Source organism: Herpailurus yagouaroundi, unplaced genomic scaffold (genome assembly GCF_014898765.1).
Source record: "Herpailurus yagouaroundi ecotype Mexico unplaced genomic scaffold, PumYag 196, whole genome shotgun sequence".
Taxonomy (NCBI): domain Eukaryota; kingdom Metazoa; phylum Chordata; class Mammalia; order Carnivora; family Felidae; genus Herpailurus; species Herpailurus yagouaroundi.
The window spans coordinates 13,509,233-13,537,090 of record NW_024412427.1 but is presented as its reverse complement, the minus strand read 5'-3'; the positions used below and the strand labels follow the sequence as shown (position 1 = coordinate 13,537,090).

The following is a 27,858-nucleotide window of genomic DNA, read 5'->3' as shown; positions in this document are numbered from 1 at the left end:
AATATTGCTTCATAGTAATTTCCTAACTGCTCTTGTGGCAGGGCATTTGGGGCCATATCCTGCCATAGGGAGAAGTGCTCACCCCTAATACCTGCTCCCCTATCCTGGGCTGCTTTTCCTAAATGCGCCTTCTGCCTACTCACATTGCGTACTTCTAACACATATCACTTTACGGTACCTTCCCAGAACTTCCTGTTAGGAACTTCCCCTGTTATCCTTTAGCTCCACATTCTGCCAGATTTCCTCAGAGCACTTGTGAAAATCAGGGAATACCTGATTTGTTACTTTTTCATTGTCTCTTTCCTGCATGAGAACGTGAGCTCCCTGAGAACAGGGACTGTGTATGTCTGTCTTGTTCATTTTTGTATCCCCTGCATGTAGCATCCAATGTTGGATAACTGAGTAAGAGTAAGAGCTGAAATGCACCAGTCTATATTCTGGGAATTCAAAGATGGGAAAACATAGCACACATCCTCAAAGCTTTCACAGTTCAATCAATGTATGTTCGTCGAACAATTACTACTTCTCGTAGGTACTGTGGAGAATGCAAAGGGATGTAAATGAGGACATCCCTGCCTTCAAGGAGCTTACAACTAGGAAAACTGAAAATACTAAAACAAGGGGTGCCTGGGTGGCTCAGTCGGTTAAGCCTCTGACTCTTGATTTTGGCTCAGGTCATGATCTCATGCTTTGTGAGTTTGAGCCCTGCATCGGGCTCTGTGCTAACAGCACAGAACCTGCTTGGGATTCTCTCTCTCCCTGTCTCTCTGCCCCTCCCATGCTTGCATGCATTCTCTCTCTCTCCCTCTCTCTCAAAATAAATAAACATTACAAAAATTTTTTTAAATAGCAAAATAAGACGACTGTTGTTTTAAGAAACCCAATATATGTTTATTTCTGATTGAGCCCCCAGTTGGTTGGCATTGATTGCAGTGGAGATGGGGTGTGGGTGGGTATTTGCTGCACAGTTGATATCCACAAATCACCCTTTCCTCTCCCCCAATTAATGAGGATTGAGCCCACTCATAAATACCTCTTTCGAGGCTTATTTGTTAGAGATTTCCATTGCTCTTCTTTTAAAATGCACATCTTTGGGGGCGCCTGGGTGGCTCAGTTGGTTAAGTGACCGACTTCGGCTCAGGTCATGATCTCGCAGTTTGTGAGTTTGAGCCCTTGTGCTGACAGCTCAGAGCCTGGAGCCTGCTTCAGATTCTGTGTCTCCCCCTCTCTCTACCCCTCCCCTGCTCATGCTCTGTGCCTCTCTGTCTCTCAATAATAAATGTTAAAAAAAAATTAAAAAGAAAATAAAATGCACATCTCTGCTGGGTGGATGGAAAGGGTGGGGGGAAGGAAAAGAGGGATTACTTTAGAACTAAATGAATTCTCAGGTATTTATTTCTATTACTTTATGTTTTGAAAAGAAAAAAAAAAGCAATCCAAGGCCTAGAAGGCTATCTCGTGTGCCCCAGGTTATGCAGTTGGAATCAGAACTGGGCTAGAACCAACCTCTGGCTCCTTCCTTCACATTCTTCCCGCTCCCACATACCCTGGGTGTGCTCAAGTAAGAGAGGCTGGTGGCCACCTGTCCAGGGCAGTATAGAACAATAGGCTTTTGCTGTTGTTTTACAGTAAGCATTATTTGAAAACCCATTTCGCAGACTTTTGTCACTATGATTACAAGTTCTGCTAAATGAGATTTCACTGTGCTAGTGATCCCGGCTTTCTTTAGAAAACAGAACTTCCACAGCAGAATGAGCATTCTCTTTACAATAGTCACCTTGGCAGGGTATACATTCTTTCCAGTGATTGATACTGTGCAAAGCTTTTTTGGGAAAGCTTGAAGCTTGTGGCTCATAGTCTTTTGGATCTCTTTAGCAATGGCAGGTGTTTTTATTTTAAAGATTAATTTGCTTTTAGGAGCGTATTAAATAATTTGGAACTAAAACTAAATAGTCCAAGATAATAGAGTGGAAAGTTTTGCTTAAAAGATTGGGTGTATACCTCGCATTGCCTAAAAACTGACTGTGAAGGCCATTCCAAGAAAGACATTCCAAACATGGTTTGAGCAGTTACAGCATTGTTGAGATTAAGAAGAAGTCTCTTTCCCAAGTTATAAATTAGAGTCCAAGAGTTTCATTTTATTTTGTTTTATTTTTTTGAGTCCAAGAGTTGTAGAGTCCAAGGTATAAATTCCGTTTTCATTTTTACTGTATTTATTCAACATTTACTGACTGCTTTATACTTGCTATGATCTTTGTTAGGTACTAGGGATTGATGGCATAATAGTCCCCACTCTCAAAGGCTAGCAGATGAACATCTAAACACACAAGTGCTATGAAGTTTCGTATGTATTGTCATAGAACCATACACAGGGAAAGAGAGAGGTCAGTTCATAGGTTCTGGGAGTGGAGAGATCAATTGAAAGCCTTTATAAAAGAGGAGGTGCTTCCATGGAGGCTTGAAAAGAAAGCTTAGGTGTTTCCAAGCAGCTGGGGCATTTCAGAGAGAACACAAAGGTGTTGAGAGAACCAGCATTAACATTTTGGCAATTGCCTGTAGTGGTTGGAGGGCAATCTGTAGGGAAGGGTGAGAGATAAGGCTGGGGAGTCAGAGCCCCATATTGTGAAGCGCCTTGTACTTCATGGCAAGGAACTTGTTATACTGTTATAGGTAGCATAGGAGCCATTAAAGAAATTTAAGTCAGGAAGTTATTTGATCCAGTGTGTCTTAGACAAATAATTGTGACTGCATATAGAAGATGGATTAGAGGAGTGAGATGAGAAGGTGAAAGACTTACAAGGCTAGTAGGGTGGCACAGGCAGTAGGTGGTGTGGCTGGTGGAGAGGAAGCAGAGTAGAGGGCGGGGGGTGGGGGTGGGCAACATACACATGTAAATGTAACAAGGACTGATTGAGGATGGCTTAGGGTTTTGATTTTTTTTAATCATTTCATTTTTTCATCATTGTAAGTGTACTCTTTAACCCCCATTCCCCCACTTTCTTTCCCTCTGGTAACCATCAGTGTGTTCTCTATAGTTAAGTCTTTTTCTTGGTTTGTCCCTCTCTCTCTCTTTTTTCCTTTGCTTGTTTGTTTTGTTTTTTAAATTCTACATGTGAGTGAAATCATATGGTATCTGTCTTTCTCTGACTTATTTCACTTAGCTTTATACTCTCTAGCTCCATACATGTTGTTGGAAATGGCAAGATATCATTCTTTTTTATGGCTGAGTAATATTTGTGTGTGTGTGCCACATCTTTTTTATCCATTTAACTATCAGTGGACACTTGGGCTGCTTCCATGGTTTGGCTGTTGTATATAATGCTGCAGTTTTGATCTTTTTTTTTTTTTTAAAGAGCATGGTTTTGCTTTTTCTTTTTGTTAAAGTTTATTTTGAGAGAGAGAGAGTGCGCACACATGGGCACATGTGAGCAGTGGGTAGGGGGTGAGGGTGTGTGCAGAGAGAGAGAGAATCCCAAATAGGCATCACGCTCAGTGCAGAGCCTGACATGGAGCTCAGTCCCACAACCGTGAGATCATAACCTGAGCCAAAATCAAGAGTCGGACGCTTAACCAGTTGAGCTACCCAGGCACCCCTTGATTTTTTTTTTCAATTGATCTGGTCTTCATTAAAAGGCCACTTCATTAAAAAAAAAAGACCAAGAGAGAAGCGTGGGTCATGATATTATGATTCATGAGTTTGAGACCCACATTGGCTCTCTGCAGCGTGGAGAAATCCTCTATCCCGATTTCTCTCTGCCCCTTCCCCACTCATGCGCTCGCTTTCTCTCTCTCTCTTTCTCTCAAAAAATAATAAATAAACATTAAAAAAAGAGACCAAGAGATACCATTTTGTAGTTAGGATTAATTGCCAGATTTGCGATAGAGTATAAATTCTGTGAGAATTAGAAAATGCTTATGAAACAACTTTCTAAAACATGTTAGTTTTGAATGATGTGCAAAGTATGGTACATATAATTCAGTGTGCAAAGACTTGAAATGTTGGCAGTGTTTTGGAATCTTGAAGGGAAAAATCCTCAAAGTAGTTGAATATTTAGAATTACGGAATATTGGGGTTTATAGTCGGTTCAGCGTCCGACTTCAGCTCAGGTCATGATCTTGCAGCTCGTGAGTTCCAGTCCTGTGTCGGGCTCTGTGCTGACAGCTCAGAGCCTGGAGTCTGCTTCAGATTCTGTGTCTCCCTCTCTCTCTGTTGCTCCCCTGCTCATGTTCTCTCTCTCTTGAAAATAAATAAGGATTTAAAAAAAAGAATTATGCAATATAGAAAATTCATTGCCTCTCTTAATCCACTCCCAAAGAGATGTGTGAGTTAACAGTTGTTCTTCCCAGATTTTGTTTTTTATGCTTAACTTATATATATTTTTAAAAGAAAAAATAATATATTAAAAAAAATAATATTCTCTATTTCAGCAACCTGTCCCTCCTCTCTTCTCAACATTATGAACACTGTAATATGTCAGGAACAGATTTATTTCTTTTTCATGGCTGTATGATATACTTTTGTGTGGCTTTACTGCAATTTAAAAAAGAATTTAAAAAAATTTTTTTATTGTTATTATATTTTTTATATAACATATAATATGTTTTTTATATTATTTTAGGCCACCTTTGGAGTGCCACTGTGTTCCAGTATGCTTTTGTCTTACTTGGGTAGACAGCAACATCATACTAGCCTTTGTTTGATTCCTGGTCTATGAATTCCCCTTTAAGAAAGGGATTTAATCTTCTCACACAGCCTAGTAGATATTATTCTGGGATGTCTAATTGAATTGCTTACTCCTTGCAGGGTGTTCCTGAAAAGAAAGTACTTCCAATCACTGTCCCCAAGTCACCAGCCTTTGCATTGAAGAACAGGATCCGAATGCCCACCAAAGAAGATGAGGTGACTCCTGGGATGGAGGGTTTTTCTTCCTTCTGCACCATCCATCTACGCATTGCTCTTTCTTAAACGTAATAGAATTCAAAGGCAGTCACTCTTATCTGGAGTTGTCTTTAACAGTGGCAGATCATCTTTTTTGCTCCCCCTCTAGAGCAAAGTAGTTGGTAAGGGTATGAATCTTCTGGCTTTCAGTAGTAACTGGTTGCAACTTATTGGAGGCTTGTCCTTTTCTATAGCATTGAAAATCAGCCTGTCATAACTTGAATCAAAATTTGCCAAGCCTTGTATTTTATTTTGCCTGAGCTATTGTCACCATTCAGCGAGGGACTTTTAAAATTCACACTAAGCAGTTACATCCGCCCTATCCAATCTCCACCAACCCAAGGGTTGTTAAGGTTACTTACTGTGTGGTGATGATGGTTCATGAAATTGGAATACGTGAACTGTCATTGATCAGGCTAGTTTCTTGTTACATCTCCCATTTTATCTATAAATATCCAGAGTTAGGGTAATTTTATAGCAGATCTCAAGCATAAGCCTTTTTATAGGTTCATTTGAAACTAAAATACACAGTAATCTTATGTTACCAGCTTGAACCCAAACAACTTACTTGGTCCTATTCTGGGTTTGGCAACCATTAACTCCCAGTCACATGTTTTAGTGGAGTCTGGAGGCTGGGTCAAAGAAGAGGCCAAGGTATATGCTTGGTTAGTACCTCTCTTCTGTTCTCCATTTTGTTCACGCTGTTTGATCTCATTTCATTTTTACAACCTTCCTTTGTAAAAACGTGAGATCCTTTAAGAGTAGTAATTGTGTTAGTCCTTCATCAAATGTTTCCACACCGGTCTCACCCCTGAGAAGTGGTAGGTAACTTAGGTATTATCCCTCTTTGATAGAAAAGGAAGCGAGGTGGGGCAACTGGGTGGCTCAGTCGGTTGAGTGTCCGACTTCGGCTCAGGTCATGGTCTTGCAGTGAGTTTGGGCCCTGTGTCGGGCTCTGTGCTAACAAACAGCTCAGAGCCTGGAGCCTCCTTCGGATTCTGTGTGTGTCTCTCTCTCTCTCCCCCTCCCTGGTCATGCTCTGCCTCTCTCTGTCTCTCAAAAATAAATAAATGTTAAAAAAAAAAAAAAAATGAAGAAAAAAAAGAAGCGAGGTAACCTAGGGGGTTGAGTGACTTGCCTTAATTAATGCCTCTTCTCTCATGTAGTGTTTTCTGACTCTGTATTCTGAGGAGGTGAGAGAGAGCTTGTGTCTAAACTAGTTTTTCCCTTAGGAAGAGGAGGAGCCGGTGGTGATAAGAGCTCAACCTGTGCCACATTATGGGGTACCTTTTAAGCCCCAAATCCCAGAAGCAAGAACTGTGGAAATATGCCCTTTCTCTTTTGATTCTCGAGACAAAGAACGTCAGTTACAGAAGGAGAAGAAAATAAAAGAACTGCAGAAAGGGGAGGTAGGTGTTTCCATTTTCTGCAAGTAACATAATACTATCCTTTCATCTGTCAAAGATAATCTTTTATGTTGCACTTTTAACTATAAAATCATTGACTTCCTTTGATCCCTCTAAGAACCTTATGAAGTACAAATAGGGCAAGTTTTTAATAACCCTTCTGCCACAAGGAGATTAAGTGACTTGCCCATGATTGTGCTACCAGTTATTGGGAGAATATTAGGAGAATAACCTAGATTCTCCTAGGTTATTCTAGAATAACTTAGAGCCCTAATGGGCTCTTTTGAGCCCATTACTCTTTCTGCTGTTCATACCATACTGCTTTGAAAACCGTCCTTTCCTATTTTTCAGATTCATTCAAATATTCTGGAGCAGTTCTTGCTTTCTAGCTAGAGAGACCTTAGGATTTTAAATCTTATGTTTTCCTTTCTATTAGGTGCCCAAGTTCAAAGCACTTCCTTTGCCTCATTTTGACACTATTAACCTGCCAGAGAAGAAGGTGAAGAACACAACTCAGATTGAGCCTTTCTGCTTGGAGACTGACAGAAGAGGTGCTCTGAAGGCACAGACTTGGAAGCACCAGGTGGGAGATGGGAAGAGCAGCCAAAATGTTCATTGCTTCGTTGTTGGTTGGTTAGAATACATAGACCCACTACATTGAAATTCATTTGGGAGCTAACATCCTGAATTATTTCAGGGGCTCTTACTGTAAATCAGAGGTCAGTAGCCTTTTACTGTAAAAGACCAGATAGTAAATACTTTTTTATTTTTAGTATTATTATTATTTTTTTTAATGTGTCTTTATATTTGAGAGTGAGAGAGAGAGAGAGTGCGAGAGACAGAGGGGCAGAAAGAGAGGGAGACACAGAATCCAAAGCAGGCTCTAGGCTCTGAGCTGTCAGCACAGAACCTGGTGCAGGGCTTGAACCCATGAACCGTGAGATCATTCCCTGAGCCAAAGTTGGACTTTGAACCAGCTGAGCCACCCAAGTGCCCCAAATTCGGATAGTGAATATTTTAGATGTTGTAGGTTGCATATGGTGTGTGTGTGTGTGTGTGTGTGTGTGTATGTGTGTGTCTGTCTGTCTGTCTGTGTGCCTGTCTGTCTCAACCCTCTGAAAATGTAAAAACCAGTCTTAGCTCAAGGGCTGTACAAAAAGCGGTTACAAACTAGATTTAGCCTGTAGGCTGAAGTTTGCTGATCTCTGCTCCAAGTGATCATCTGGAGAATGTGAGAACCGTCAGGCTTTTTTTGCATCAGGAGTTTCTTTAAGATCTCCTCTATTCCATCTATTAGACTTGTTCACTACTTGTTCACTCCTTTCTGTTGGTGCTTTGATAAGAATCGGTATGGTGAAAATAGATCCTTAATATGATACGCTGTTTCCTCAACATAGTATGCTATTTGCTCTTTGTAGATGGCAGGTGATTAAAAACAATTAATTGATTGTTGGCTGTTATAATTGGGATCTAATGCTGCCCTATTGGAAAACAATTCCCCTGAATCCCTAAGTTTGTCACTGTTTTTATATCATGATTTATCCTGGACTCTGTCCAAAAGGATCTCTGGGCTAATCTTTTTAGGAAGTCACCCCTCTTGAAGCTCAAGAGATGTGATTGCTTATATGACTGCACATACGTCCCTTGTCGGTGTTGTTCCCTAGGAAAACTTAGGACTGTTGTTTTGGAAGTAGTAGTGAATCTCTCTTTCAAGGACCACGACACAAAATGTCTGTGTGTGGCATTTACTATAATAAAAAAAATTTTTTTTTTAAGTTTTTCAGACATACACAGAAGTAGAGAAAATAGCATAATGATCTTCCATGAACCTGTCGTGTGGTTCTATAATGATCAAAACATGGAAAATCTTATTTCATCTATATTTCTACCTACTTACCTCTACACTGGGTATTTCTACCAACAAAAGATTAATTTGAAGCCAATTCTAGGTATCACCGCATTTCATTCACAAACAGCAAGTAAATATACTTCAGTATGTATCTTTACAAACATAAGTATATTTTTAAAAAGATTAACAGTAATCCCTTAATAGTGACAAATAGTGTTCTTATAACCCCACATCTCTCATAATTGTTTTAGACAGTTGAATTGTTCAAATCAGGGTCCAAATAAGGTCTACATAATGGATTTGTTTGATGAATCTCTAAATCCCTTTTTCTCTATAGGCTTCTCTACTTATATATTACTTGTGGAATAAACGGGATTTGTCTTATAAGTTTTCCACAATCCAGATTTTGGTCATTGCATTCCCATGATGGTCTTTAATACATTCCTGTATCTTCTATGTTTCTTTTGTTGTTGTTGTTGTTTAGTTTATTTATGTTGTGGGGGGGAGTAGGGGCAGAGAGGGAGAGAGAATCCCAAGTAGGCTCCATGCTGTCAGTACAGAGCCTGACTCAGGGCTCGATCCCACGAACTGTGAGATCATGACCTCAGCTGATATCAAGAGCCAGATACTCAACTGACTGAGCCACGCAAGTGCCCTCTTCTGAGATTAAGAGTCTCATGCTCTACCGACTGAGCTAGCCGGACAGTCACCTCTTCTGTATTTCCTATAAATGAGTAGTTAGATCTAGAGGCTTGATTAAATTCTAGTTAGATTCTTTGGGGGGTTGAAAAGAAGAATACTTTATAGGTGATCACATCCAAGGGTGTATAATATCTACGTGTTTATTTTTGTGATGTTCAGATAGGCCTTAAAAGTACCTTAAAGATACTTTCTAGTTCTCATTGGATTCAGAGGTTGTTAGTCTGATCAACTCATTGTAAAGGGTTGTTTTTTGTTTTTAAAGTTTATTTATTTATTTTGAGAGGGAGAGCGAGAATCCCAAGCGGGCTTCCCGTTGCCAGTGCAGAACGCAACACAGGGCTTGATCTCACAAAGTGTGAGATCATAACCTGAGCCGAAATCAAGAGACGCTCAACTGACTGAGCCACCCAGGCACCCCTATAAAGAGGGTTTTAACAGGTTTGGATGAAGCCATCTGCTATCTTCATTTAGATGAAGCAGTTTAGAAACATTAATGCTTGAATCATTGAGGAGGTAGTCATGGAGAGTTGTGTTGTTGCTTATCTAATAGACTCTCTTTCTTATAGCTGGAGGAAGAACTGAAACAGCAGAAAGAAGCAGCATGCTTCAAGGCTCGTCCAAACACCGTCATCTCCCAGGAGCCCTTTGTTCCCAAGAAAGAGAAGAAATCCGTTGCTGGTAGTAGTATATGTACTCTTGGGGGATCAGGGTAGAATTGTCAGACTTCCCAGGGAGGATGTTGGGATTCAGTTATGTCAGTATCAGCTGTGTCAACCAGAAGCCTTTGCCTAGTAGAGGATCTAGTTGTTCTCCTTTTAGAGTAGTTTTTTTTGTCTTTGTTGAACACATCAGCTGTGTTGAGTTTGCAGAATGTATTGGGGTCAAATTCATAGAACAAGAGCCTGGGAAGAGGCAGCTGGCATTTTCAACAGCAGCTCTACTGTTTTACAATAGGCTTTACTCATCCAAAGAGTCATAAGTGAGGGAGGTAGGTCCAGGATTTCTTTCTGGAGTTCACCATGAAGCAAGCCTTAGATATAAAACATTTAATTCCTTTGCACTGGGTAGGGTGTCAGAAAATTGGATTCTCCTCCTACATCTGTCTCAGAATCACTATATAGTTTTGAGCAAGCTGTTTCATCTGTATAAGTCTTGCTTTTCTCCTAATAGGTGGTTTCCAAGAGGTTTTCCAACTGTTAGGACTTTTTTCCAGATTCTAGGACTTTTTATATGTGGTTTACTCCACCTTCCTGCTAACAGGGCTTCCCTTGAGCTTAGCCTTTCTGTTGCCTTGCATGTCAGTACCACTTGCTGCGTCCTTGCAGGCTAAGTTTATGCAGGTTCTGCTTGTGCACCAATATTCTCTCTGTTTCTGTACTCAGAGGGCCTTTCTGGTTCTCTAGTTCAGGAACCTTTTCAGCTGGCCACCGAGAAGAGAGCCAAGGAGCGGCAGGAGCTGGAGAAGAGAATGGCTGAGGTAGAAGCTCAGAAAGTCCAGCAGTTGGAGGAGGCCAGGCACCAGGAGGAAGAGCAGCAGAGGGAGGAGCTGGCCAGGCTACGGAAAGAACTGGTAATTGAGCAGCACGAGCACTCACTAACCCACAGTTGTCCCTGTTTTGTGTTATCTGTACCTTGCCTTGTTCCAGGAAGAATCTAGGGTGGCCTACAAGGACACATAAAAGAAGAGTGAAAGCAGGAAATCACACAAACCAAGAATGGTGACTAAGTTGTGATGTGAACAGTGCTAAAGGTGTGCACATTGTGATCCATGTATCGAAGTTTGAGCCATAATTTTGGCCCTTTTTAGGAACCAACTTGTTGGTTACAAAACTCACTGTTCATGAGATATAATGTGCTAGTTGTTAAAAAAATACATTTATTCTTGATACTGAATTCAGACAGAATTTCCTCCAAGGGTCTTCATAAGGAGGATATCATGTAGTGTAACATGCACAGTGATGCATTTCTAGGACTGTCTATTTATTCATTTTTATTATTCCCTTTAGACTTAAGAAAATCAATGTGGTTTTATAATTAGACAAGAATACATAGGTAGGGAAGGACGGGAATAATGTGGCAACTGTATTTTCATTTTCCTCTTAATACTGGACTCAAATTCCTTGGGGTCATAGCACATGTTGGTCCATGTGACCCTCCATGCTAACACTAACATAATGATTTAAATATTAAGTTATTCAGAAAGAAAGCTTAATTCACAGGACTTTTTCACTAGGAGGGGCAGCAAGCGGCATTCACTGCATTAATGAGGAAGAAGAGTTTCAGATGGAACTTCATATGATTAATAAAAGGAAGAATATAGAAATTTATAAGTTGTTGAGGTTTTGCCTAAAAATGCTAGGCCAGCTGCTGATAACAGCTGTTGGCAGAGAGGACTTTGGCTTCAGGAAGTCTCTAGGGACAAGTTATTAAAGGGACTAGCTCTTTGGCAAAATTTAAGCTGCCATTTGCTGATTGGATGAAAAACCATACAGTCCCTGCTCTAGAAATACACACAAAACCCAGCCTTTTTTCCAATTCTTTGGTTTTTTTCTCAACACTTGGTACTGCCTCTTGTGTTTGTGCTTATCTTAGAGGTGTTACAGCGATTCTCAGTATAGGCTGATGTCAGCATCCTAAAGCACAGTTCAGTCAATGTTCTCTCGACTAACCTGACTTAATTCAGGATTGATTTTAGACTATCCAGGAGGGAAGATGGCCTTCTCCCAGCAACCCTTCCTGGTTATTGGTTTGTTTGTTTTTTGTCCATGGTTTTGGTGAATATTAAGACTGAGTAAGCTTAAGATTGTACCTTGGCAGGTTCTTAACAGGTATCTCTTCTCTGCTGCAATTGTGTGCAGCCCTGTTAACACCTGAGTAATAGACAGCCAAGCTGGAGATAGACTTGATGTTCTTTAGTGCAAGCTGAGAGACCCAGCAGGACCTGAACAAAACTTGCTTGGGCTCCAAAGCACATGTGCTTTTCCATTATGCTGTGTTGCCTTCTTTTTTCCCCTCTTTGACTTGCATCTGTAAGATTATACAAGCGTTTTCTCAAGAAGGAAAAATAAAAACAACTATAAGCATAGTTCTGTAACATCCTTATCACTGGTAACTTTATCTTTCCTCACTCTGCAGGTGCACAAGGCAAATCCAATACGCAAGTACCAGGGTGTGGAAGTAAAGTCAAGTGACCAGCCTCTGACTGTGCCCGTTTCTCCCAAGTTCTCCACTCGATTCCACTGCTAACTTCAGCTGTGAGCTGCAGACACCACCTGGGAACAGAAGCTGCTCTTTTCATCAAACCAGGAGCCTTCTTTCCTTGCCACAGGGCATGAAGAGAATCCATTTCTCCAGACTTTTACCTGCCCATACCAAACAGAGCATACCTGACAAGTGTGGACTCCAGTTTTGTTGAGAATTGTTTTCCTACATTATTGAAACGAATAATGAGACTCAACTCATGCATGTCACGCTCTGACCCCATATAGTTATTTCCTGTGAACCATCAGTAGACCTTTACTAGGAGTCTTAACTCTGACTAGACTTTAAAGTCTCTGTATCAGCACAGTATAATTTCTATTGCTTCTTTGCCCCCCTCCCCCTTTTTTCTATTTTAATCAGAAAATAAAGATAGTTAAATATTAAGGTAGGATTTAAGTCATGGCTTACCTGAGGAACAACGAGTATGTCAGGTTCTTTCCTCTTCTCTGCACAAAATGAATCTAGTGTTACAGAACCCGTCACTACGAGGGTAGAAGCCTCAATGACACAACCATGAAGAAGACTGCATGGACTGACAGGGAACCTCGTGGCAGCCATCGGCAAGCTTTGGGACAGGACTGCTGTTAAGGCACGTTCTTCCCTCATCAGTGCTGATAATAACAGGGAATGCTGTGCAGGACACGTTTGAAGTCCTCCAATAAACTGGAGTAGAATAAATATGTTTGTCTTCCCTTCCCTGATTTTGTCACTGTATGTTTTTAATTCTGTCAAGCCCCTTTGGAGGTCACACCTTACTGGGGAAATGAGTACTTTGAGAGGAAGAAGGTCCAGGAACTTTGGAACTTTGAAAAGCACAGGCTCCGTTCTTAGAGGAAAAGGCTTTGTAACTTTTTTCTGTCCTTCCATATTTTGTTAACTGCCTCCCAGGAACCACTCTGGAAGGCACTCATGTTTGTTATTATGCCTTCAGACAGTCCTGTGCCTTCTTCCCTAAATGTGCCTTTTCTTGTCTGGTAAACTTCCTTATAAGACTCAAGTAAAATCTTCATAAATCCTTCCTTGACCACCTGACCTCCTCAGGTAAGGATGATCACTTCCTTCCACCCAAATGCTTCTTGTATATTTCTCTAGTAGAACAGTTTCTTGTACTTGTTCACAAACTAGTAGAGACCCAGATACCTAAAATTTTCTTAGTCCTCAAAGACAAAAATTACCTTCGTCATCTCTGTATTTTTTGTAGCTGGCACAGAATTCACTAGGTCCTTGTTAGGTAGTGTATTTTCTTTTAGACTTGATACTATTTATGAACTCTACTAGTTATCTACTCCTGTGCTAAGGAATATAAAAGCATCCATATTCTGCCCCAGGCCAGTCCTAGGCACCAGGAAGACAGTAAACCTATTTTATATTCCTTTTGTTTATTCATTCGGTGAGCATTATGAACAGGTCATTGTAGATTCAGTGATGGATGAATTGATGACAAAGCCAAGACGTGATTTGCAGATCCCTAAGCCTCCTGAAGACCCACAAACTGATGCAAAATACAGTTCCTCTACTCATTTCCCAGAAGTTGAGTATGCAGGTCCATAATGACTTCTGTAATTCATTTAGTAAATATTTATTTGGTGCTAACTGTACATACCTTGGGACTGCTCAGTCTCCGGGAATACAGCATTGAACAGAAATAGAAGAACTTGCCTTCATGGAGCTTACCTCTTAGGAAGGCAGACAGACCATAAGCAAGTTGCTGTCTTCTCTTCTGTCGCATGGTAAATGTTTCTCTGCTGTGTGGAAAGTAGACTGGGGTCGGATGGGGGGCATGTGAGGGTGGAAACAAGACGGTGAGAGCTAATAGGAGGTTGGGCTAGGTGGTAGCAGTGGAGGTGGTGAGAAACGGTTGGGTTCTGAGTGTATCTTGGAAGTTGTAACTGGCAATCTGCTGACAGATTGGACGTGGAATGAGAGAAAGAGGGTCATTAAGGAGGGCCCCAGAGACCAAGTTCTCCATCCTTTGTCCTGTGAGAAATCCAGTTCTACCGTGGTCCTCATATCTCTTGTGGATCCCTGGAGGACTTTCATTTTTTCTGGTCCCCTCTTGTTACGGTATTTCTCCTTCTGTTCATCTCTTGGTCCCCTCTGTGTCTGTCTGTCCTCTGTAGCTTTCCCCCCTCTCATGTATCAGTAGTTTTTTGACCGTTCACAATCATCCATATATTTCCATCTGGTATCAGTTTTTTAATATATTTTGCCCATTTTTTTTTTTTTTTGTTTTTTTTCAGGTACGAGAATAAATCCAGCCCTCAAGCTGAGGGTCTGGAAAGAGGGTTAGTGACAGTTATGGACCTTCCGGGAGCCTTCTACCCCATACGCCCCAGTCTGGATGATCCCACTCAGACACGCCCATTTCGGGGTAGTAATGTGTGACAGTCTGTAGAGGTAACAGAGCGGGATTATAGTACTTTAGAGCAAATAGCTTAAAATTGAGACACAGACATCCATTGCCTCCTGCTTCCCAGAATTCCCCAGCTTCCCAGAATTCCCAGTGGCTGTCTACTTGTCAGCATGGTCCACCTAGTGTTGAGTTCTCTCTGGACCACCTCACATGACCTTCATTTCTAATACAGCTTCCCATTTCCTCCAAAGCTCAAAATCTCCACTTCTATCTTACAGAGAAAGTCTAGTTCTTTATTCCTTCAGGCCATATTCTAGAGGGAGCTTCTCTTTCAACATTCAGAGGTCATTCTGAGATTTTCCTAAACAAAGAACATGTCCTCTGATAGGAATTTACTGAGTTTTACTGAGAAATCTGGCTGTCACACTTTGCTTGGCAGTTTTGCAAATCTCCTAGCTCATGCACACAGGCAGATTGTTAGAATTCCCACAATTTCTGGGAAGGACTCTGTTTTCAATGTTATTTTGACTTGGTCATGGTTTCCCATTGCTAATAGTCCTGGGCTCATTAACATACTTGTAAGATTACTGTTCACTCTTACTTTGGTTGGTCGCTTTGTCCTTGTGTGATTGTTGTGTTGCCGTCTTGACTGCCGTTTTATTCCTTACCGATTCTTTATCCCTGGAAAGTGGAGCTTGAGTGGTAGGCTGGCTGCAGTTGCAGCTGCCCCAGAGTTTAAAGGAGATGAGACCCATGCACAAGGCATCGTAACACAAGATAAGATGGGACTCAGTAACGCCAGACACAAAAAGGGGGAGTTTAGACACTGCTTTTTGAGGTGAGATTGCAGTTCTTAAACATGTTTCTTTCTTTTTCTTTTTTAAGTAAAAATTGCCAAAGTCGAATGTCTTTTGGAAACAATTAAAGTGCAAACCATATAAAACAAACCATGCAAGTCTCCTTATTTCCCTACTCTCATTTTCCAGGAGTACCTCATTAACAACAGTTGCATATTCTTCTAGAATGTTTTTATGTACACAGATTTCTAGAGCATTTTTCTTTTTTTGTAACAAGAAGATTATAGCATTCTGCATTTGTTTTTAGTTTTAATTTGTCCTTTGAAACATTATACGTTCACATGGTGCAAAATTCAAAAGCTATACAAAGGTAAAATTCTCCGCTTTTCTCCCAGCTGCTCGGTTCCCTCAGAGATCGTGCTGCCAGGTGTGCTCCTTTGCAGAGATCGCATCACCATATGCATATTTCTATCTCCTCTCTCCTTTTGTTTTTATGCAAATAGCGTCCTGCTTTTCTACACTCTGTACCTTGCTCTCTTCATTTGTGTTCTGGATTGAATGATGTGGTTCAGGTGCTAACGTGGGCATGTCTGCCTGGCTTCCTCTCAGACTGGAGTATGAAGCCTCTTAGGAGAATCTAATGACATGGAGGTTGACCTGTAGTGGGGGTCTAGGTCCTCTGCATGATATCCTAGGCTAGTGACCTGAGGTCCCAAGGACCCAAAGAGAGGTCAGCAACACCTGGTCTTTTACTTCCTTCTGGCTTAGCTGAGCCTGGGGGGGCTTCTTGGCTTGAGTATCTGGTTAAACCTGTGTATCCCCTTCGATAAATCTTGACATTGCTGCCTTTTCAGTTTCCTTCTGAGTTTTGTCTGCTGAGGAGGTTCCTCACTGCTGAGAGTAGCAGTTAAAAAAGCTGTCAGCCACGTGGCTGGGCTCCTATTTCTGCACAGGCAGAGGCTGAGTTACAGCGCGGTGGTGTGGATCCAGGTAGGAATCAGTCAACATTCTGAGTCCTGAGCTGCCATCTGCCTTGCAGCCTGCTGGGATGCTCAGTTTAGACAACATATAAAGTTTCCTGGATACGGGACAAACCCAGGCCTATGGAAAGAGCAGGAAGGTTAAAGCGTGTGGTACTTTGAGTGGTGACGAAGGCGTAACCAGGGAGCTGACATGTTTGCACCAACGCCAAGAATTCCAGGACAATTTGTTATCCAGCTGAAGCCAGTGTGGTTGCTACCAAAAAGAAGCCTGGGGACAAAACATACTTTTCCCCTGTTTCCTTAGTCTTCTTGCATACCCGCTCTATTTTCTAGTGCTGTAGAGAAGGTTACTGACGTTGAAAATGTTTCATGGTATTTGTCATTTTCTTTCTTGCAAGAGAGTAAGACATGGGGCTCAGGTCAAAGCAGGGCTCTTATGTGCTGAGGGTATTAGCTTCCTGAAAGGGTTTTGGCAGATGCTGACTTTTCACCCAGAGAAACCATAGTTGGAGGGGTAGGGAAAAAGCCTTAGAAAACACTGGGTTTTATCAGGAATATTTCACCAGCCTAACCTTGACCTGAAGGCATCCATTACCCTCTCCCTTTCCCTTAAAACTTTATTAGCCAGAAAGGAATAAAAACCTGGCCTGTCTGCTGTGCTGAGACCCATGCAGTTACGGGACTGGTATCCCAGAACATCCCAGGCGAGTATGTGAGTGTGCTAAGATTTGTGGCCAAGTGCCGTTGCTTGGTCTGTTTTGGCACAAAGCTATTACCAGGTTTTCTTTCAGGAGCAGGGGTGGGAGATCTAGTTTTCAAGCGGGTCAAGGTGCAAAATAGAGTCATTGGTCATAACTTGTAACATGAAAGCAGTTTGGGGCAGCATTGTTCGTTCAAGCTTGCTTCGTGGTAAGAAGAGCTGAAAAGTCTCTAGCCTGACACCGACATGCTCCCCCTCGGAGCACACATACACACACCAGTCAGTGTCCTAGAGATAACCTGCTAAGTGACTCCAAAGTGACTGAATTTGCTCTATGCAGAAAATCTTGAGTGGGTTTTATAATTATTTTTTCAGTTTTTAAGGTGGGGTTTATTATTAATTATATACCATTCAGAAAATACCTGGTAATAGGAGAAAAGAAAAAAAATCTATGACCCACCTTGAGCACTGGTGCTTCTTTGTATAATGTTTTTTTTTTTTTCTTATATAAAACTTTAGTCTGTTTCTCTACATTGAAGGATATATACATATATATATATTCATTCTGTTTTTCACTTAGCATAGTAGTAACTCAAATATATTTCCGTATTACTGCATACTTTGTAAATGCCAATTTTAACAGTCACTTATTGTTACATTGTTTTGAGTTTGCTTCTCCCCGTTGAAAATGCTTGTTTTGCAAAGGATTTTCCTAGAGTCTATTTATAGGACAGATTTGTTTGTGCTTCCAATGTATCACGTCTGGCTCTAAACTTGAAATGGCTGTTTCAAACCATTTTCAAGCTGTGTAATTAAAATATTAAAAGGAAATAACACACCCCTCTCCAAAGCATACTTAATGGCATTATTCTGGCATACATATTTGCAAAATGGAAAGCTTTTTTTGGCTGAGGTGATGTCAATGTTACTGGCACTCATGCCCAGAGAAAAAGTTTACTGGCCTTTGGCAAAGCCTTTCTGGAGACAACTCTCATTATGTTATTTTAAAGTCTTAAAACTCTACATTTGCAGACAGACTTACAAAGTTAATTGGTATCTCCAAGCCTGTGAGATCAGATTTGAAAGGAGAATACCCTTTGTCTTAAGTGACTCTACCTGGGGCTGTGATGTGTCTTTTGGGAAGAGTAAGAGCGGGGAATATAATCTCACTTCTGTTGTTGACATGCTGGGTGATTTGTAATAAGTCACTCTCCTTTTCTGGACTTCAGTTTCCACATCTGTCAAAGGCGGAGATGGAACTGGAAAGGTCAGTAAGGCTCTTTCAGCTTGAGTCTTTTCAGAATTTTTAACAGGCTGTCTGTTTTAACCACACCAGACCTACTTTCATATTCATATTTTTCTATAGCCACCTGCTCAACCACTGCAAAAGGGCACCTCTAGTGAGCTCTCCTGCCCCTGGAGTGCCATTTGAACTTCAATGAAGTATGTTGGAGACCTGTGTGCTATCTTGTTGAGGACTTTCCAAGGGTTGTTCTGGAAGCGGAAATCTAGCCCAGATCACTCCAGGGGACTAATCCCTGAATAATGTCCTCTGACACACACACATATTTTCTGATGTTTCTCTTGACCTTGGAACTGGTTAAAGACTGCACAGAATGTTCACTGAATTCTACTGCGAGGAAGTCCCTCCCATCCTTGGCTTTTCCAAGATGCGAGGATAGCCAGTAGTGGTTTTTCTATTGAGGCAGTTTAAGGACATCACAGTGAAACCAATGATCTTGCCTTGCTGCTCTTCTGTTTCTCTCCACCATAATTCAGTTTTTACAGTGTTCGTGGTCAAGGGGATTTGGATTGTTTTGAGATAATTGTCACAGGCTTCAGGAAGAACACAAAATTATCTAGTGGAAAAAGTCCTAGATTAGGAATTGGGAGAGTGGCTTCTGGCTTTCTGACCTTGAGCATGTCATTTGAATTCTCTAGGCTCAATCTCCTCATCATAGAAGTTAGAATGATGTTTCTAGAAAGGACTTTCCTCCAGCTTTTCAGATGACAGTTTGCTCCCAGTTTTAACGTGACCCAAAGGCACTCTGAGCAGCAATGGTGACTGTCACATTGGGCACTTATTCATCCCTGTTGGCCAATGTGACTCAGTGTGACCATGCAGGAGTCATAGGCTCGGTATTAATTATCCGTGGGTATGTGTCACCAGGGGTTGCCAGAAGCCCCCGCTGTTTACCCAAAGCTAACAACCTGACAGGACAGGGCTAGCAGCTGCTGGTTAACAGCCAGCAAAGGGAGCAGGGAGACCTCTCAGAGAGAGACTCCATGGGAGTTTGTGCAGGCAAGAAAGGAGAGGGGTTTGAGTTGAGCCTGTAGAAATCACCCTTCCTGGCTGGAGGTTGATGTCTGCACTGTAGGCTCACTGATTCTCATTTGCTCATTAGCCTTTTTTCTCGTGGTGATTTGTTGCTGCAGCGATAGAAAACCTGGCACAAGCGTCAGAAGGGGCTGCCGGTCCCCACTGCCCTTCACTAAACAGCTTTGCCTTTTGTGCAGCTCCCTCCCTTGCAACATTCGCTGTACTGACACCGGGGTCTGAGCGTTTCTGCATTTTCCTCACACACACACACAGAACGCTTCTATTACTCGGAGGCCTCATGAAAATGGGTAGGAATTAGGCCGGAAGCTCAGCAACTTGGGCTGGGGGACTTGTCCCCGGGATAGTGGTCCTCAGGGTGTGGTCTGTGGACCGGCAGACCAGCCTCATCAGGACTAGACGTGTGAATTCTCCAGCTGTTCTGCAGACGTCCTGAGTCAGACTCTGGATGTGGGGCCCCTCTGGGGGACTGAGGCACTCCCAGGCGGGAGGACAAGTGCCGGGAGAGAGACCCGTAGGTCCTGATAGACAACAGGTTTCCCAACTCAAAGGTCCCTATGGGCCAAGGAGCCAGTAGCCATTCTCTCCCGTGACCCTCAGTGCTGAGGCCAAACAAGAGGGGATCTGGAAGCAAGAACACTCTTCCCCCCTGGAGCTCCTCGGGGCGACACGTTTGTGAAATCCGTTCGTGTGACATAGGAGAGCTGCTGAGTTTGTTAAGTAGGTATTTATCTCCTTAGCCAAGGCTCCATTACCAGAATAAAGGAGAGCAGAAGGCTTGTCCATAGGGCCTTCCAACAAGTCATTTGACAGATGAGGAAACTGAGGCTCCAAGTTTAAGTTGGAGTGTCCCCAAAGTCACACTGCTAGTAGGTGGCAGTGTGGATCCGGGTCTGTCTGCCCCCGGGTGCTCTCTGCACCACCCCGGTTGCATCCCTTGAGTAGAGCCAGCGGCAGAGGATGGACATTCTCAGGAGCTCCTGGCTCTTTTTGGAATCGGGTGACACTTGACCAGACCCCCCTGGGTGAAGAAGAGATTGTGTCTGTCAACCTCCAGGGCCAGCAACTTCACTTAGGACCTGGGAGCAAGTGTCTTATGAAGGCTGCAGCTTGGGCCGGAGCCCTCGCTCAGCTCTCGCACTTGCCGCAGGAACCTCCAGCTAAGCATCCCAGAGGCCGGAGGCAGGCGCCCCCTCCTCCCTTTCACCCAGCAGGCATCTTCTCAGACCGTGCTGGATGCTTGGGTTCCCGTCAGGGAGGTGGCAGCTGCCAGTCAATTAAGTCACAAGCCTTAGCAGGACAGAATGGTGGCCAGGGTGGTCAAACTGCCAAGTGACCGCTGCCGGGAGGTGCTTTGCCCCGGCCCACTCCCCATCCTTCGTCTGGACGCCCCCTCACCATCCCAGGCAGGGCCCTCTTCTCACAGTGGTCGCTCAGAGCTTGCCAAGCACCCCCTGGATCTTATGGGAACCCAGTTTAGCAAATGGACCTGGAGTTTTATAAATAGCTCAATGGTAGGCCGGGAAGCCATCCTGTGCAAGGGGACAGAACATGCATTCCCCGCTTTTTGAGCCATTTCCTGGGATCGTGTGGTGGGAGTGACTTCCTGTGCAAAGTTGAATTACTTTCAACTCCCAGGTCTGTACTCCGTACTTGGGTCTCGCTTCTACTCTTTTATGTGTCTGCAATTGTCCCCCACCCCCACTGGCCCTGCCTTCCTGAAGTGGTGCTTCCAACTCTGCTCCTGGGACGTTTCCTGTTCTTGGAACAGCTGCACCAGCCTGGGGTACCCTCCTGCTACTTGATCCTATAGGGAGGTGTCCAGTGGCCCTGGGTAATTTTCAGATGACCTTGTTCCTCTGACGTCATTACATGGCTATTTTTGGCTTTGCTGTTTATTGCCGCAGAGTTGGGCTGAGATGGGGGAGAGCGAGAAAGTGAAGGTTTCCCATTGTCCCAGGGCCCCCGCCAAAGTGGGAACATTTACTCTTCAACACTTACCGAGCACCTACCGAATGTCAGGCCCTGGGCTACCAACCTGATGACATAGTCCAAACATTCTTCACTCACTCACTCACTCACAAATTCTTTGTTCTGTGGGCATTTAGTGATACGGGAAGGAATTAAGCATGGGGGCCCTGGAGCCGTATGGCTTGGGTTTAAATTTCAGCACCACTGGAACACTGTCTCCGATACCTTGGGTAAATTACTCTTCTGTGCCTCAAGTTTCCTCTTGGAAATGGGAGTGATAGTAGTATCTACTTCATAAAGTTGCTATGAAGATCAAAGGAATTAATACGGCACATGGTAAATATACAATAAATATTCGTGGCTATTACTATTAACAACGGCACCACTTTTTGTACCAGATCCTTGGGGATACAAAGTTGACTGACCTGATCCCTGTCCTGAGCTGGATCTGGATCCAGACCCCCAGAGCCCCAGTTACTGGGACAGGGGGCACCGTGCATACAAAAAGTCAGAAGAGAATGCCTGCCATGTGCGCCATTGTATCCGAAGCTGTGTGTCTTTTAAGTTTATTTGAGAGAAAGTGCACAAGAGCAGGGGAGGGGCAGAGACAAAGGGAGAGTGAGAGGGATTCCCAAGCAGGCTCCACGCCTGGCACGGAGGAACCCAACACGGGGCTCGATCTCATGACCGTGAGATCATGACCTGAGCTAAAATCAAGAGTCAGATGCTCAACCAACTGAGCCACCCAGGTGCCCCTGTACCCTAACTTGTAAGGGCATTTCAAGGAAACGAGGTGAAGTTCTTGTCCTGGGAGAGCCTCAAAGCAGTGGTTCTTAACCCGGACTGCACATCAGAATATTCTGGGGAGATTTAAAAAAATACCAACATTCTGGGCTGCACCTCCCCAATATTATGATTTAATTGACCTGAACTCAGGAGGGGCTCAGGCTTTGGGAGTTGTAAAAGCTCTCCAGACGCTTCCCACTTGCATCAGCACTAAGAAGCATGGCCTAGGCTCTGGAGGCCTCTGAGAGCTCATCAGCTACACCAGTGGCGTTCTCTCAGGAGCTCCTCAAAGCGGGTCCTCTGACTTGGGGGTTCTCGGACTTGGGTGCGCATGTTGGTTGTAGACACAGAGTCCCGGGGCTCCCTGCTAAGGTGGCTTCATCTAAAACCAACTCCGGAGCCTGGGTACTGAAAGCCTGTTGGAGCCAGGCCTTCAACTGAGAAGTCTTCCCTGACCATCAGTCCCAATCTGTGTTGTCTTTTTATCTCATATACAGCTCATACCCCTTTCTGTCTTGAATTGTAGAAACCTGTGTCCATATTGATATGTTTCAAATTATTTATTAAGCTGTTTAGAGTCACCAATGGTCACTTCGAAAAAAACTTGGAAAATCCCAAGAATGAAAACCATCTCTACTCCCATACCTATTAAATATGTATACTTACATCCCTCTAGACATTTTGCCATTTTATTTTTTTTTAATTTTTTTTAATGTTTTATTTTTGACAGAGAGAGAGAGAGAGAAAGAGAGAGCATGAGCAGGGGAGAGGCAGAGAGAAAGGGAGACACAGAATCCAAGCAGGCTCCAGGCTCCGAGCTGTCAGCACAGAGCCCAACGCGGGGCTCGAACCCACAGACCGTGAGATCATGACCTGAGCCGAAGTCGGACGCTCAACCGACTGAGCCACCCAGGCGCCCCTGCCATTTTCTTAATAAATGTTTTTTTTTTTTTCAACATTTATTTATTTTTGGGACAGAGAGAGACAGAGCATGAACGGGGGAGGGGCAGAGAGAGAGGGAGACACAGAATCAGAAACAGGCTCCAGGCTCTGAGCCATCAGCCCAGAGCCTGACACGGGGCTCGAACTCACGGACCGCGAGATCGTGACCTGGCTGAAGTCGGACGCTCAACCGACTGCGCCACCCAGGCGCCCCTCTTAATAAATGTTTTTAACAACAAAAAAGGATCCTACTTCATGAATGACTTTGCAATCAGTTTTCACTAAAAATGTGCTATGTGGTGATTCTATAGCTATTCTTCAAAATCTGTGTTCCCAAAGTGGCCACTTTGGTCTTTGCCACAGAGTAGAGCATTCAGTATGTAATCTTAGCAATGAAACTATAGTTTTGAGATGGATCAGTGTGTCATTGGAGCTTCCAGAGGGATCTCTGTTCAGTCTGCCACACAGAGTGTCCATAGATGCTGTTTATCAGCCTCAGAAGGAAGACCAGAGTCTGCTGTAAGGACAGCCTCACCCAGGCCTCTCCCAGAGGCCTGAGAAGTACTCTCAGAGTGCCAGGCTTAGGGGCCCGAGGTGGGAGAGGGCAGGAGAAAACCGCCCTGAGAGGCTCCCATGTCAGGACCACAGGAAAGTTGGAGGGGAATTGGCCGTTCTCTTTGGAGTCAGAAAGGTTACTCAACTCCCTGGATTTTCCATCACAGCCAGGCAGGGAGAGGGTCAGGCTGGGAAACGTCTTCTCTGAGCAGGGCCTTTTAAAGCCTCTTGGCTGGGTCAATTTCCTTCCAGGAGCCAGGGGAGCAGTGCCCGGGTGAAGTTAACCCCTCGACTCCCAAGCAATTCTCCCAGGGATGGGTGAGCCTGGGAGCCCAGGCTTCTGGAATGCAGAGCCATCCAGGGCAAGAGGCCTAAGGAGCCGTGAACTCTGGCTGGAGAAACCTTCCTTCTGGCCTTGTTAAATCCAACAGGCATAATTGCATCCTGCTGACCTTAATTCCCCTGGCGGGTTTAATTGGTCCTGGCATTGCCCCACTTCCTGCCCTGCCCCTGTAGAGGCAGAGAGGGCGGCAGCCCAGCTGGTGCAGGCCGGGAAAGCCCCTTCTTAAGGGTGGGCAGGGTCTCTGGCAGCCCCCCGCTGGGCTGGGAGGTTTCCCCGCACCCCTCCCCTGTGCCTGCAAGAGAGCAAATGAGAAGAAGCCCGGGGACTCCCAGGGCGCAGCTGGTGGAGCTGAGCTTAACCCTGGGCGAGCTGCAGGCAATCCCGCGGACCCGGAACCAGGCCAGCCTCTCATCCCAGCGGGGGAAGGACTGTGGAGGAGCCTGTGGAGGAGCCGCAGGGACAGCTGAGCCATCTACCTGGGGCGTCCACAACATTATCACGCTGCCAGCACTGTGCCAAGCGCTCTACCTATACCGTGTGCTCCCTAAAGCTCCCAGCCACCCTGGGAGAGGCAATGGGGCAGAGGGGTGATGCGCTGAGCCTTGGCCTAGATGGTTCCAACCCAACTCTGTGAGTCTGCCCTGTGACTCAGTTTTCCTGTCACATCTGTGAAATGGGGATAGAAGAACTGACATTTATACAGCACTTAGAATGTCTCCTCCCCGTGTTCTACAGGCTGTATATACCTCCCCCTATGAGGGAGGTGCTCAAACGCGACTGCATTTGTCCAAGCCTCAGTGGCTGATCTCAGAGCTCCTAACCCTTGCCCTGGAGATGTGTTGTCACAAAGTGGCTTACCCCGGGGCCTCACCCTCTTACCAAGAGTTTAAGAGAGGCCAGTTATTTGGGAAGCATAACAGTAACAAATGTAGCAAATAAAGCCGCTTAGGTTGTCCCAGCTCGGACTTTGGTCTCGACAGGAGGTGGTGCTGGATTCAAATCTGAACAGTTTGCAGCTACTCAATGGCTGTGTGACTTTTGGGAAGAGTCCCTTACCTTCTCTCGGCATCAGCTTCTGCATCTTTTTTTTTTTTTTTTTTTTACGTTTATTTCGAGAGAGCCAGCGTGAGTGGGAGAGGGGCAGAGAGAGAGAGAGAGAGAGGGAGACAGAGAATCCCAAGCAGGTTCTCCGCGCTGTTAGCACAGAGCCCAGCGTGGGGCTCCAAACCACGAACCGTGAGATCGTGACCTGAGCGGAAACCAAGAGTCAGACGCTTAACCTACGGAGTCACCCAGGCGCCCCCAGCTTTCGCACCTTTAAAATGGCCTGATCCTTGGCCCTGGAGTCCTTTGTGAGGATCCAGTGAGCTTTGTAAAGCCCTTGGCAGAGTCAGGCCTGGCACTTAGTGTGCACCGACTCAGTAACTGATCGGTACCGACAACCAGTTAGTAACACGGGAATGTCAGCAAGGGCCATCATACTAGAGAGATCCCACAGACCCCGTCCGGAGCCCTGCTAGTCAGTCACTTACTCACCAAACACTGACTTGGCAAGTACACTTTGTGCTGGGGACACACGTGAGCACCATAAAGCCCCTGCCCTCGGGGGGCTCCCAGAGACTGTCAATGGTGGGATCAGCCTGGAGCTGAAGGAGGCCAAAGCAGGAGCGTCCAGCGTTTCAAGCTAAACCAGAACATGCTCTGGGAACCACCAAGTAGGGTGCCAGGGGCTCCCAATAACAGACATGGAGAGGAAGCATTTCGGGGGCGCCTGGGTGGCTCAGTCAGTGAAGCGTCTGACTTCAGCTCGGGTCATGATCTCACGGCCCCGCGTCAGGCTCTGTGCTGACAGCCCAGAGCCTGGAGCCTGCTTCGGATTGTGTGTCTCCCTCTCTCTCTGCCCCTTTTCCTCTCTCTCTCTCTCTCTCAAAAATAAATAAACATTAAAAAAAATTAAAAGGAAGCATTTCAACCTTCAGGACGCCATCAGACCACAAAGGGGATACCTGGCAGGGAGAGGAGGGCAAGACACAGGCCGGGGAAGTTTTAGGGAAGAAAGAGGACTTTGGACTTTAAGGAAGGACATTTCTGGCTCCACTCCTTGCAGAGTGACTTTGGGCAAGTTACTCTTTTGATCCCCGTCTTCTATTCTAGGAAATAGGATGGAAGTGCCCCACAGAGTGATTACGAAGATGAAGTTTTCAGACAACATGGAGACAGCTAACCGCAGGCCCTCAAAAAAAAAAAAAAAAAAAAAAAAAAAAAGAGAGAGAGAGCTCCTTTCCTGGGTTCAGATCCTAATGCAGCCCCTGACAAGCCATATGGCTTTGGATAAGCGACTTAACTGCTCCGTGCCTCAGTTTCCCCATCTGAATAGTACCTAGCTCATTGGGTTGTTCTGAATATCACACGAGTGGATCTTTATAAGAGCACTGGGAACAAGGCCGTGGGACACTGCTGAGTACTAGACAGGCGTTCGTGAGGATTTTTGCTTCCCAGAAGAGGCAGACTTTCACCTGGACCTCGAAGGAGGGACACGGAGGACAGGTGGGCCAGGAAGGGCAAAAGTCACCAAGACTGGAGAAGGAACTCCAACTTCGGTCTTTATTAGTTTCTGCCAACAACCCCAACATTTGCTCCCTTAAAAAAAAAAAATCACTCATTTTGACTGGTATTCCGTTCACATACTTCACGGTCCAAATAGAAAAAGTGAAAGGGTGTGCAGTGATGTCTCCCTCCTACCTCCGATCCCCCGTTTCTTCCTTACGGCCCCAAAGACATTCTTACCTGAATACAGTGAAAGTTTGTGTGTTATCATAGAGATCACCCTCTTTTGCCCCGATGATAGCATATTCTGCACATGGCTTTAATCGCGCCCCCTCCCCCCCCCCCATTTTGGAGATGGCTTCGTATCATTTCGTTCACAGCATCCTCGATCTTTTTTTACCGCTCCGTGATCTCCCCCTTGCTTAGACGTGCTGCTTGCTTCAGTCATTTCTGCCCCCCTCCCTCCAAGGGCAGGGGTGGTTTCCTCCACATGGGAGAGCACGGGTGGAGGGACAGGATGGTCGCCACAGCGAGGACCTGAACCCAGACGCCCACTCCAGGGCTATTTCCGGGACACTCAGCTCAGCCAGTTCTCAAGGTCCCCCTCAGAGACAGGCTCTGGGCAGGCAGCCCCTGGATGATGGAAGGCTCTTTGGATACCTCTCCTCATCCCATCTCAGCTTGATTACCTCGGGCCTGAGTGGCCCCCAGGTCACCACCGCACTGGAGGACCCTTGCAAAAGGCTCTCCAGCAGCCCCCTCCTTCCAAACAGGCTTCGGGGGAGAACGAATCTGCTTGGTGGGGTGGCCCTGAGCACTGACCGTCTCCCACCGCTGCTTGGGGCAGCCTCTGTCTCCCGGGGAGCCCAAGAAAAACATATCTTCAAAAGAAAAGGCTTTTAGGCCCATGGGCATATTGAACAAATGTCCCCGAGACAATTTCTTACCCAAAGATGCCCCAAGTAGGTCTGGATGCCAGGGGCAGGGATCATGGGCGCAGAGCTGGGCAGGGGGGTCGGGGTGAATAGCCCCAGGCCTGCATGGCTCTAACCAGCTTCTGGGAAACCCCAGGAGACGTGGCACGCAGGTGGGCAGAGCCAGGGCCCGACCTGAGCATAGCCTTGTCCTCCAGCCCCGCCCGAGACCCCCTGGTGTGCCAGGCCCCCTTCCTGATCCTGTCCAAGCCGGTGACACCAGGCAAGGCCTGGGAAAAGGCTGCTCCCTCAGGGCCCCAGATGCCCCCCTCCCTTTTCTCTTCCTGCTTCTCCCAACACTACTCTCCCCCCAGTCGGTCTGTGGGAAGAATGCCGTGTCCTCTGAACGGGGGCCAAGAGTGACAGGTGGTGGCAGTCCGAGCTGCATGGCCCCTGGTGTAAGAGATCCTCT

The 27,858-nt window shown here is 45.0% G+C and overlaps 1 protein-coding gene across 8 annotated transcripts in view; it reads left to right on the top strand.

Annotated features, from left to right (window-relative positions):
- TPX2 (TPX2 microtubule nucleation factor) overlaps positions 1–17,834 on the top strand; it is a 66,066-nt gene extending 48,232 nt beyond the window's left edge. For 7 of the 8 annotated variants that reach the window (XM_040447392.1, XM_040447391.1, XM_040447388.1 and 4 more), the window contains 6 exons: positions 4,805–4,900; positions 6,172–6,348; positions 6,782–6,928; positions 9,463–9,574; positions 10,279–10,466; positions 12,032–17,834. In XM_040447392.1, the coding sequence (XP_040303326.1) occupies positions 4,805–4,900; positions 6,172–6,348; positions 6,782–6,928; positions 9,463–9,574; positions 10,279–10,466; positions 12,032–12,142 (831 nt within the window). In that variant the 3' untranslated portion in view covers positions 12,143–17,834. The remainder of the gene's footprint in view (positions 1–4,804; positions 4,901–6,171; positions 6,349–6,781; positions 6,929–9,462; positions 9,575–10,278; positions 10,467–12,031) is intronic. The other variant, XM_040447396.1, reaches the window with a different exon arrangement.
- The last annotated feature ends 10,024 nt before the right edge of the window (positions 17,835–27,858 follow it).